The 12,934-nt window shown below is 34.9% G+C and overlaps 1 protein-coding gene across 2 annotated transcripts in view; it reads left to right on the forward strand.

The window, feature by feature from the left end:
• Nucleotides 1-237: 237 nt before the first annotated feature.
• Nucleotides 238-12,934, forward strand: part of ly75 (lymphocyte antigen 75) — a 34,193-nt gene continuing 21,496 nt past the window's right edge. The window contains exons 1-11 of one of the 2 annotated variants that reach the window (XM_082156185.1): nt 238-514; nt 3,447-3,815; nt 6,268-6,441; nt 7,046-7,204; nt 7,784-7,900; nt 9,457-9,591; nt 9,672-9,872; nt 9,983-10,140; nt 10,236-10,343; nt 10,539-10,627; nt 10,970-11,139. In XM_082156185.1, coding sequence (XP_082012311.1) covers nt 421-514; nt 3,447-3,815; nt 6,268-6,441; nt 7,046-7,204; nt 7,784-7,900; nt 9,457-9,591; nt 9,672-9,872; nt 9,983-10,140; nt 10,236-10,343; nt 10,539-10,627; nt 10,970-11,139 — 1,774 coding nt within the window. In that variant the 5' untranslated portion in view covers nt 238-420. The remainder of the gene's footprint in view (nt 515-3,446; nt 3,816-6,267; nt 6,442-7,045; nt 7,205-7,783; nt 7,901-9,456; nt 9,592-9,671; nt 9,873-9,982; nt 10,141-10,235; nt 10,344-10,538; nt 10,628-10,969; nt 11,140-12,934) is intronic. The other variant, XM_082156186.1, reaches the window with a different exon arrangement.

Raw genomic sequence — 12,934 nt, forward strand, 5'->3', positions numbered from 1 at the left:
AACACATTGGGCTGATTATATAGTCAAATACACGACTATTAATTATTGTAAAGCTTTACTGACCCACCAAACTACAAAAAAACAGCTTTAATAATAAATGTTGCTATAATATACAAAGAGGTTGATGAGACACACGAAGCACAATCAATAAGCAGAAGCAGAAGCAGCACCAGCACTTTATATTTGGGCGTGGCGTTTGCACCATGACGTAGTCTACTTGACAGCTGACACACACTACAGCGGCCCGTTTGGTCCGCAATAAACAGAAACAGAAAATGTTTCAGGAGTGTCGAGGCTACATCATCAAGGGTTTTTTTTTTGCCGCTTAAACCTTGAGAGAAAAAACCCGGCCTTTGCAAGCATATGTAGTCTGGAGAAACGTGCGACTGCAGTCAGGAGGGGTTGTTTACATTTCTCATCATGGATTGGAGCACACACAAGTTGTTTTATACTATTATATTCCTACTTTCAGGAGAACGCGTAGCTCCAAGTTACGCATCAGCTGTAAACAGCGGTAAGTCTGCCTTTCAGTTCTGTATGATATACATCCTCTGTAATATCATACTCACTGCTATTGATACAATTATTATTGAACCATTTTGAAATTTAAAACATGAAAAGCCTAAAATGAACGAAGCCCCGCCTGTCAGACGGTGAAGGTCCTGTTACCTCGAGGGAGTTAAAGCAGGTTGTTTCATTTGGTTATATAATTAATGCGTACTGAAGTATTTAATACAGTCATAAGTGGGCCATTTGTTAATTCAGTTTACATGTGTGAGTTCGTGGGTCTGGTGTGTCGGTCACATGCTGCCTGTTTAGAGGGTCATGACCAATTTTTGGAAATCAATACACAGTTTTTTAACAGCACTGACATGCCACTTCATTGCCTCATGGCGATCACGGCTCATATCAGCCTTCTGCAAAACACCTGCTCATATTTCTGTGTGGTGTGTGTGTGTGTGTGTGTGTGTGTGTGAGAGTGAGAGAGCCTTCAAATGAAGAAGTCCATATCCTTTTTATATACCAAATCCGCTATATTTACTGTATTATTTATATTTATATATAGTTTTCATTATATACCCTATAGGCCTATATGTATTTATAAATATAATTTATTAAACATTCTAATTAATTAAATATTTGAAATACAATATATAAACATCAAATTGTATTGATATATTGAATAACTATTTATATATTTATAAAATATTTATTTGAGTTAGTGGGGGAGGAAGTGAGACAAAGAACCACTTGAACTTCCATGACACTTTTATGGCGTTAAGCCTTTAAACTGTTTTCCTTCGAGCCTTCAGGTTTGTCTTGTATTTTAAGGATTTACCATATTATTTATATAATGTTCATAGACATAATTCAAACACACAATTTAAAACAGTTTATAGTATTATAATAAATATCAACAATCAAATTACAGTGTATATTAACAAGCATTTATTTATATTATATTTCATTAACATTTTCATAGTTTATTCAAGTTAATTATATAACTATACTAATTTGTATGTGTTATTAAATAAAATATTAATTGTATTATGTAATATAAGAATTGAGAATAAGACTATGTTAACATATTAAAATACGTACTTATATATTGAATATTTAGTAACACTTTACAATAATATTGTATTAGTTAACTAACTACTTTAGTTAACATGAACTAAGAATGAACAATACTTCAAAAACATTTATAAATCTTAGTTAACGTTAATTTCAGCATTTACTTATACATTATGGAAATCAAATGTTGTTTTTGTTAACAATTAATGCTCTGTGAACTAACATGAACAAACAATGAATGATTGTATTTTTATTAACTAATATTAACAAAGATTTATAAATACTGTAACAAATGTATTGCTCATTATTTCTTCATGTTAGTTAATACATTAGATAATGTTAACAAATGAAACCTAATTGTAAAGTGTTACCGAATAGATGATTCATTTCTAGCATGTCCACACATATGCTTTTGTATGTCGGTTAAATATGTAAATAAAGTGGTTAAATAAACAATCAAACAAAGATTTGCAGCCGTGTTCTTCAGAGAACTGTCGATGTCGTGTTTGTTTTGTTGGGCCTGCAGTGACGCGCCACCCTCAACAGAGCACTCCATGACTCAAAAGCCCTTTGTTTTCTCCCTGTTGTTCCAAACAGCCAAGTGCAAAGCAGAGTGCAGACACCATTATGACACAACCATGACACTTTATCAGATGTTGTGGAAAATAACTTAACTTTGGCAAGAGAGAAATACCAATTAATAACCCAGTGTTTATTTAAATGCGCTCCAAGGCTGCTTCAACAATAACACACTGCTGTATAAACAAAGATTGCAACCGACTCTAGACATCCTGCACTTCTATACAAATAGATATGTCTTGATTAACCCATAAACGCATACCTCGGGTCTTTAGTGGCCCGGGACGTCATTCACTACCCGTCTTCTCATTCATTTTTTAAAGTTAGACATCAACCTTATTAGTATTCCTCAATCAATTAATTTGATCAATTAATAAACAATATAACACGAACAATAATAATAAAATAATGTGTTTTTTAATTCATTTTTTGTAAAACCGCTCGACCCGAGGTGTGTGACAGAACAGTGTAAGTATATTTTTTTCTGCACAACAATAATTGAATCTTTGATGAGTGAATAATTGCAATTCACCTTTACTTTCAATGATGAAGTGACGTTTCACTTATAGTTATCGCAGGCAGAAAACAAAAGAATAGGAAGTATCATCAGCAAAACTTGAAATGGCTCAGCGATTTACTGCAGAACAATACTGAACGCAATCAAATATTAGTGTCACTGTCACTTGATGGTGAATATGGTGAGGAAGCTGTCAGAGATCAAAATATTGGTTTTGAAGAAGTTAAAAATGATAGTTTTGAGAATATGTTTGAGATCTCGAATATGAGCCAGATGCTGAAGGTACTGGGAAATGAGCTCTGACAAGGACAGTAATGATGTTGTAAAACATCTGCTCAAACTGAACCCCTCCAAGCTCCAAAAGTTAACAAAATATGCCTTATTTTATTCTTCTGTTCTTGTTACTCTAATATCAGGAGAGTTTTATATTATCGGTACAGGTAGAGATCCATCTGTGTCAAATATAGATCCGGGTTGCTTAAGACCCGAACATATAATAATGATTGGCAAAACATTCATGCATTTTAAGGGTTAAAAATGTGCTTTCCTCACATATTCACCAAAACTTCTCTATGGCGTCTGTAAAAAGGGCATCTAAGGACACTTGGATCTTAATTATCTTTGCTGATTTTGCTAAAACTGATTAAAAGCACACAGTGGTTATGAGACATGATACAGTGTTTGGTTTTTGCACGTTAGATTTCAGAGTCGATTTCTCTCCATTGTCATCTTCTCTCAGATAATCATCAAATAACAAACTGTTTTATTTACGCAGGAGATGACACGTTTACTATCCAGCACAATGAGAATGGGAAATGCCTCCTGGTCCAGAATGAAGCCTTGAAGTTGGGAAACTGTTCGTTAGTCCCGGCCGCGTCGTGGAAGTGGGGTTCGGCTCACAGGCTGTTCCACGTGGAATCGTCTAAGTGTCTGGGTCTGGAGGTGCGCTCCAAAACCGTGACCCTGTCCAGCTGCGACTCCACGGAGATTCTGCGGTGGAAGTGCTATGAGGACGTCATCTACACAGAATACCAAATGAAACTCAGCGCCGGGCCTGACGACTCCGTTAACGCCAAGAGGGACGGACAGGACACTTGGAAAAGAGGAGGGAGCTGGGATAACATCTGTCAGCGGGCGTATCGAAGTATGACACTACCGCTTTTTTATATACCTACACTACATGTCAATAGTTTTTGAAAAAAGTCTCTTATGCTTACCGAGGCTGATTTAAAAAAAAATAAAAAATACAGTAAAACAGTAACATTGTGAAATGTATTACAATTTAAAATAACTGTTTTTTATTTTCTATTTCAATATATTTTAATACGTAATTAATTCCTGTGATGGCAAAGCTAGATTTTCAGCATCACTCCAGTCTTCAGTGTCACATGATCCTTCAGAAATTGTTCTAATATGCGGATTAAGGGCTCCAGTTTTTATGAATTATTAATAATGGTTCTTATTATTATCAATGTTGAACATTTTGTTTTTGCTGCTGGAAAACGTGATGCATTTTTTCAGGATTCTTCGATGAATAGAAGAAGATAAAAATTGAATCCGCATATTAGAATGATTTCTGAAGGATCTTGTGACACTGAAGACTGGAGTAATGATGCTGAGAATTCAGCTTTGCCCTCACAGGAATAAATTATAAAATTTTAAATATATTTAAATAGAAAATATTTATTTAAAATTGTATATTATTTCACAGTGTCACTGTTTTCACAGATTTCTGATCAAATAAATCCTGCATTGGTGAGCATTAGAGACTTAGGCTATTTCAAAAACAGTAAAATACTGTAGTCTGTAATGGGTCATGCTCTGAACTGGTAGCTGAATGGTTGTAGGTTCAAAGCCCAGAAAAGGTGATGCATGAACCATTGTGCCTTTGAAAAAGGTTGTCCATGGTTATTGACCTTATAAATCACTTTAGATAAAGGTGTCTGCTAAATGATGCACAAAAGCACTTGATCTTGATGATCTTGCAAGCTCTAATCTGATTGGCTGACTGATAGGCCACACGGTTATTTATTTATTTGCTTTATCAGTTTGCCTGAAAACAAAGTCGTGTTTACGGAATGAGGTTGACAATGAGTAAGACTATAATTTTTTTTTTATAATTTTATTTTATTCAAAGGGGATTTCCTGTCGCTACATTGATAGGTACATTTAGAGACAATTCTGCATTTTTGTTAATGTGGTTTACCGTGTATTGTGCTGTTGCACTGTGGCGCTGCTGCGGTTTAACTGTTGTTCAGATCATCCAGTTCATCTGCTTTCCGTTCCTCTGCCCTGCAAGAATAGTTTTAGGTTTTGCTCTGGATGTTTGCTTACTGGTTTAACCAGTGTTGATTCACGTGACTGTAACAATACAGGAATGGAGTTTACGGGAAACTCCACCTGCTCATCCAGTTTTATGTGCACAGCGATTGCTTCATATCTGGCAGTATACAAGTTAACAACGACTCGTCTGAATTTACTTTCTGTTTTTCTTTTGACTAACTTTTGTTGCTCTGAGCGAATCTGTACATTCTCAGATAGTAAGCATTTTGAAAAAAAATGTTTGAGAATTTGGTGTCACAGCTGCAGAATGTGGTTGTTAGGTCGGCTGAATACATTTCTATTTTTATCTTTTAAATGTGTTCCTGTTTTTACATAAAATATGCACTACCGTTCAAAAGTTTTTTTCACTACAATTTAAGTCTCTTATGCTCACCAAGGCTGCATTTATTTGATAGAAAATACAGAAAAAAACAGTAATATCTAAATCTGAATTTTCAGCATCATTACGCCAGTCTTCAGTGTCACATGATCCTTCAGAAATCATTCTAATATGCTGATTTAGTGCTTAAGAAACATTTGTTATTATTATCAGTGTTACACAGCTGCTTAATTTGTTTGTGGAATTTTCATTTTCAGGATTTCAGCATTTATTTGAAACAAATCTTATCTAACATTATAAACATCTTTACTGTCACTTTTGATCAATTTAATACATTCTTGCTGAATAAAACTATGAATTTCTTAAAACAAAAATCTTACTGACATTTTTTTAATGGTGGGTTATATATATTAATATATTGAAATTTTTATATAAAATTAAAGTAGTAAATTAATAAAAATAATATAAAAAAAAAAAAAAAAAAAAATTATATATATATATATATATATATATAGTTGTCATTATTATTATTTTTATAAAAGTAAATTTTACTTTAATTTAAAAAATATATATTATTAATTTTATACTTTTTATATATTTTTAAACAATTAAAAATGTTCTGTATTTTAGATGCTTTTAACTTGTTACTCTCTGACTGCATGGATGTTATATATTCATTCTGTTATATATTTTTGTGCAGTCGTAGTCTTTACTGTATTTTTTCAGCCGTAGTCTGTTTGCTTCATTCTAAAACTAAATTTACCTCATGTTTCTACCCTGAGGAACATTTCCTTTTTATGTATGTGTCATTTTATTTTTTTGAGGATGCGACCGAGGGGACATTTTGTCAGATTTAGCTGACTTCTGGGGACAATTTGTTGAATAACTACATAAACCCACAACCAGTATAAATTCCTGTTCCTCTGTTTCTCAGGAATGCACACAAGCGGGGGGAATTCTAACGGGGCACCCTGTGAGTTCCCCTTTCTCTACAATGGGACCTGGCACCACAGCTGCCTGCCTGGCACTGGCGACAGAACGCTGGACTGGTGCTCTACTACAGCAAACTATGATCTAGATAAGAAGTGGGGAACTTGTCTGAAATACGGTAAAGTTTACATCCACCACAGCTTCTGGGTGTTTTCCAGAGAGCAGTCACATTAAATGTGACTCATTTTACAAAACAATGTGACATTAAACAACTGACTATTGGATACTTTTATTTATCAATTCCAACGCAATTCCAACTGATGTAAACATTGGTATAATAAAGGGATACACTTTTTGTAATTGTAAGCTGTTTTTCATTTATTAATTTCTTAGCCAAACTCCAACCAATGTGTGGAGATAAACAAACAAATACATTAACATAAATGAACTAACTTTTTTCCCACAAACACCACGCTGACCTACTTAATGTGGTTTTAAGTGAACTCATGCTGGTTTAAGCTGCAGTTTTCAGCAGGGAAAAGACATTGACTTGCACTGTTCTGTTCTTGCAAAGCCACTTTAACTGTAACTCATGTTTGTTGCACATTCCTTTATTATGGCTTCCAATAATTTCTGTAAAAAATATGGAAAAAGATTGCAGAGTTGTCCAACGCTTCAAAAGTCAGAGACAGATGAAAGAATCACATATGTGAGACTGACAGATGGAGGTCTGTACAGTGAAAGAATTTGAACTAACCCCCCACCTGTTTTCTTTTATTTAGTGGAAGGATGTTCTACTTTATGGGAAGAAGGCCCAGTGAAAGAACGCTGCTATCAGGTGGTGTCCACAGCGGTGGTGTCCTGGCACGAGGCACGGGATGCCTGTCGGAGTCAAGATGGTGATCTGCTCAGTGTGTCTAGCCCTCAAGAGCTTGAGTTCTGTAAGACTCAAATCTCATTTTCACTTGCTTTCATATTTTTTACCCAGCTCTATCTCTGAACCTCCAATCTGCTGCTATAGTATTCTGTTATATATATTTATAGTACATTACTTTGTATAGTACAACCACCAAGAACACCCAAGCAACTGCATGGAAACCATCCATAAACCATAGCAACACTGTAGCAACCACCTATAAAACCCTAGTAGCCCCATAGCAACACCCTAGCAACCAACCAGAACACCCTATCAACAGTATAGCAGCCAAATAGAACACCCTTGTAACTGGCTAGCAACACCCTAGCAACCACCTAGAATATTTTAGCAACCGCATAGCAACACCCTAGCAATCACCTGGATTACCCTTGCACCTTCATAGCAACACCCTAGCAACCACCCATAACATCCTAGTAACAAATTCAAACTTTCTGGTCAGGCTTTCTCAAGTCAACAAAGTTTGTCTTGACAAACTTTTTTTATCTAGTTATTTTTGCAATTCCATTTGATGGTGCAAAGCACTGATCTCAAAGTTTGTATTCATACTTTATTTATTGTTCATTCTATATCTCTTTCCCTGCAGTTAAAGATCGTAAAGACTTGCCAAGCAAGCTGTGGATTGGCTTGAACCATCTGGACTGGATGCAGGGTTGGCAGTGGTCAGACGGATCAGCTTTATCTTTTTCCCCTTGGGAAACAGGTGATTTCAAGCACACCGTATATAATATCTAATATTATTATAAATCATTGCTTTTTATTCTATGTTTTAAAGAGATATATCAACCAAAAAATTAAATGATGTCATCATTTACTCAACCCCTGTGTTATTCTGGCAAACTTATAGGAGAGGTGAAATGTCTGACATACAGTGTAGTACATCTAACATTTTTCTTTTGAAAGAACAAGGATTTCCCTTTTACAACCAGCTGTGCCACCTTCTGTTGGGTCCTACAGTACATCTACATTACATTTACAGTGTGTCTGTTATTCAGTTTCACAGTGATTTAGGTTTAGCAGATCACGGTGGATCTATTCAACATCTTATCTTAACACGAGTTTGCCGTTCACACTGACAATGACACTTTTATCAGTGTTAATGTGGCAGTGTGTGTATGGGCATACAATGAGATTTGTTTTGCTGAATAACAAACTAATGAGTTGAATGGCGTCTTTATGCAGTAAACGCACAACAGAATCGGTCTCTGTCTCTGAGGACAGTGATGACAGCATTGTCTCTGACTGACGGTCAACTGTGATGATGTGGGCGTTCTGTCTCTTCTCCATGCGTGTGTTGCCAATGTAATGAACTGTGTCTATAAACACTTTTTATGCCAGTTATTTGCATACATTTTTGGAGATGTTACTGCAATAATGCAAACTTAATCTAGATAACTAGATTTGAATGCCATTAATAGTTGCTTTATTTTATGTTAATTGTCACTTTACTGATTAATTAATACTTTTTTAAAACTAATTAAGCTCTTGTCCAATTTTTTACTATATCAACAATAAAATAATAGACACCAAATTGTCATTTCAGTTCTCAATGCAGTTTAGACCTTTTTAGACTTGTATTGTTATATTATTATATGCAAGCATTATTCTTTCAGATTAAAAAGATTCTATGTTTTTGAAAAAAAAAATACTTTTAAATTTATTGACACAAAATATCATATGCTATGGCCATCTTGTAAAATAACAACTTTAATACATACACATCTGAAAGTTAAAGGTTTGTTTTTACGGATATCATGAATAATTTTTTCATAAATACTATTGTTTTTTTTGAGAATTGCACCATGTGATATTTTACATCCTGAACTAACCTTACCCTGTCATAAAAAGATCAGATAATTAAAGAGACTTTTAAGATAATTTAATATTAAAATACATTTTAATTGAGATTTTTGGATGAAAATAATAATACAGAATAAATTGCATTTATGATATAATTTATGCATTTATGATATTGTAAAGTATATATTTGGCTAATTCTGGCGCATTCACAGTATTGTTTATTAATGTGCACTGCTAAATAAATGAATAAATAAATAAATAAAACGTGATTGACACTTAAAAAAAAAAAAAAAATGTTTTGGGATATTAAATTTAGGTATAATACTAAATAGTACTTTTTCTCCATAAAATAAACGTATATATAACACGCAAACACACATATTTTATATGAATAAAAATATTTTATGTTTGCTTGAAGTGTTAAATTTTTTTTTTTGTCATTTGGCATATGTTTTTTAGGGATCCCAATAAGATCACTTTTGTCGGACGAGGACTGTGGGGTTCTGAAAGATCCGCAGCATTTTGGTGCAGAGACGTGTGAAAATCGGCTTCCATTCATCTGCATGAAGAATAAAAATAACAGTGCGAGTACAGGTCAGAGACTGTTCTCTCGTACTGTTTTCCTTCTTTTCTTTCTCTCTTTCTCTGCACAGTCTCCCTTCCTCTCGTTTCAGCAGTCAGGGAGGTCTATAAGCCCACGATGTGTAAAGATGGTTGGATTGGGTGGAAAGGATTCTGTTATAAACTCCACAGTAAAACAGAGTCAAGACTGTCCCAGCATGAAGCTCAGGACATGTGTAAGATGGAGAATTCTCAGCTTGCCAGCATGCACAGTTTAGAGGAAATAGAAATGCTACACACAAACTTTCACGCAGGTAAACACATCTCACTACACACAGGTATCAACAACATGTTCTGAGAAAATATATAACTGTTTTTGTTTCGTGTTATATCTGTCCAATTTGCATCATAAACTGTGTGACAGATCTGAAGACCGATGTATGGATTGGTCTTTTGGGTAATGGAACCACCTCAGTCTTCGAATGGGTCGATGAAGTACCAGTGTCTTTCACATACTGGGCCAGAGCTCAACCTCCACCACTTCTACCAAATACCATCAACTGCGTGTCCTATGCAGGAGAGGTGTGTGTGTGTGTGTTTCATCCAGTCAGATTTTAATTAAGCAGTATCACATGAACAAGAGCGTTGTTCTCTGATTTCTCTATGTATGTTTGCAGCATCACACATGGTCTGTGTCTGACTGTGAAAAGTCAAAGGCTTACATGTGTAAGGTAAAGGGGGATGTGAACGAGACTGCCCCAGAGGAAGGCTGCCCTCCAGATGGGGTGAGTGACCATTACTGACTGACACATGACGGAGGGGGCCACTATTGAACAATTCTCTGTAACTCGAGGGGAAATACATCAATAATGTTTGTGATTCATGTTGTTGTTATTGCCATCCATTTAGATTCCACATGTGAATCTGATTTAGATATACTGTATAAGCAGACATCTGTTGTTTTTTATTCTACTCTCTAGAACTGGAGGAGACATGGTAATGCTTGCTATAAAGTAGACACTGATGTTATGCTCTTCAAAAACAGCTGCCACATCACCATTAATAACAGGTAACAGTTGAGTAATTTATAGGTTTGTCAAATCGATTAATCGCGATTATATATATATATATAATTTACAAACTTTTATCTTAGATGCGATTAATTGCGATTAATCGTGGTTAATCGTGTGTATGTTCTAGAGGTTCTTGTTGCTAGATAGTTGCTTTCTTCTCTAAGTGAAAGAAAAATCATATTCTGGTCTCTAGATATGATTGATTAACACTTTTGTTCAAATCTCTTACCCCTAAGTATGATCACTAATAATAGTGAACCGATAATTACATAATAGGAGAACTCATGCTTATTTTTCTAATTTTCTAGTAACATGAAGATGTATAATCCTCTTTCTAGATTTGAACAGGCCTTCATTAACAGTCTTCTGAAAGAGCATATCGGCTCTGGGGTTTCGTATTTCTGGACGGGGCTTCAGGACACTAAAGGGTCCAGGGAGTACCAGTGGATCAGTCAGGATGGGAGAGCCGATCGGGTCACCTACACCAATTGGAAATGGCTAGAACCAGGTAATGCATATTATGGATTTGGCTGTGGTTGTTCAGTATCCTAATACATTTTTTCAGCATTTGTAGTATCTTATTACTATGCATTAGGGCTATCATTGGATCATTTTTTTACTCGTGATTAATCGCACAGTTATCATGAAATTAAGCATACACCATTTTTCTTATTTAACATGTTAATTATGTCATCAATTGCTTTTACAGTACACGGATCCATTCAGAATTAATAATCACAGCAAAATACACATGACAGATCAAAACATTATCCTGAAATGTGTGGAAACAATGTGAATTTAGTGAAATGTGTCTGTGCATAAATACAATGTGCATGCAGGCATTATTAAATGCATCCATTAACGTGGTAACGTTGACAGTCCTACTGTGCATCTTATTTTTCATTGGGGGTATACAATCAATAGAGTTGCTAAATTTGCGGAAGGAGGTTAAAAAGTTAGTTCACCCAAAAATTCTGTCAACATTTACTCACCCTGCCTCATTTCATTCCAAACCCGTAAGACCTTCGTTCATCTTCGGAACACAAATGAAGATCTTTTTGATGAAATCTGAGAGCTTTCTGTCCCTCTATTAACACAGTCTACGCAACTGACACTTTGACGAAAATTTGGATTTCAGTTGGATCTCTCAGATTTCATCAAAACGATCTACATTTGTGTTCTGAAGATGAACGAAAGTCTTATGGGTTTGGAACGACATGAGGGTGAGGAAATGATGACCGAATTTTCATTTTTGGGTAACCAAAACTAACCCTTTAAGCTGGGGAATCTTGGAAATCAAGTTGGAAACTTAACAAGAATTTAAAGGAATTAATTGGAAATTTGGGGGTAATTTATACAAACTGTATCATATACAAACATAATATGCAAATAAAAAAAGAAAGACATTTTTGACTTTAATTAAAATTAAAACTTAAAATATAAATTTATTTGTGTGTAGACCTTTAATTGATTCTTTCAATGAACGACAAAAAAAGCATGAACGTTGAATAAAGTAATAATAAAATAAACATATTCTCTATGATCCCAAAAAGGCAAGCATTTTCCTTCAAGCTTCTCAAGCTTCTAGTTTCTAAATTGTTCCTCTCAATCCTCAATAGCCCTGCAGTAAGTAGTGTGCTGTATGCATGTGATTGAGGAATGCACAGAGTAGAAATTCGACATAATCTGCATTAAATCTGGTTGTTTTAACCAAGATTATGCTGCAAGATGTGTGGTTTTTTTTTCGACTACATTTATATGTGACCTATTATGCCCATTTTCACATGATGTAATATATATATAAACTGTGTATAGGTGCTTGTGTGTGAACTGTATTAGGATGCCCACAGAGCCAGAAAATATATGCTGCATAGAGATAGAGCAGGACAGGTATCGTTTTGTTTACGGTTATAATGTCGGACTGCTGCTTCTCACTCAGTGCGGGATCTAGTGCAGGTTTCCCTACTCTTACGTAGGAGTAGGGGGAAATTTGAAACCGCTTGTTCTGAGAGATTTGATAATGATATAAAAAAAGTATTGGGTGGATTTTTACCATTATAGGCTGGTTGTTTACACACACTTTGGACACACATCTGTGTTCAAACACCTTTTAAAAGTGATTTTTGCATAATAGGCCCCCTTTAAGTTCCGTGTTAACCTTTAATTTTACACATTTTCAGTTTATTCCCATTAATTCCCATATATTCCCATTAATTCCCATGGAAAGTTTCCAACTTTGAAAATTCATGAAATTTTGCCCTAATAATCAATATATATTTTTGGGGAACACAATATCCTAACTT

This window comes from Leuciscus leuciscus (genome assembly GCF_965113295.1).
Source record: "Leuciscus leuciscus genome assembly, chromosome: 23".
Taxonomy (NCBI): domain Eukaryota; kingdom Metazoa; phylum Chordata; class Actinopteri; order Cypriniformes; family Leuciscidae; genus Leuciscus; species Leuciscus leuciscus.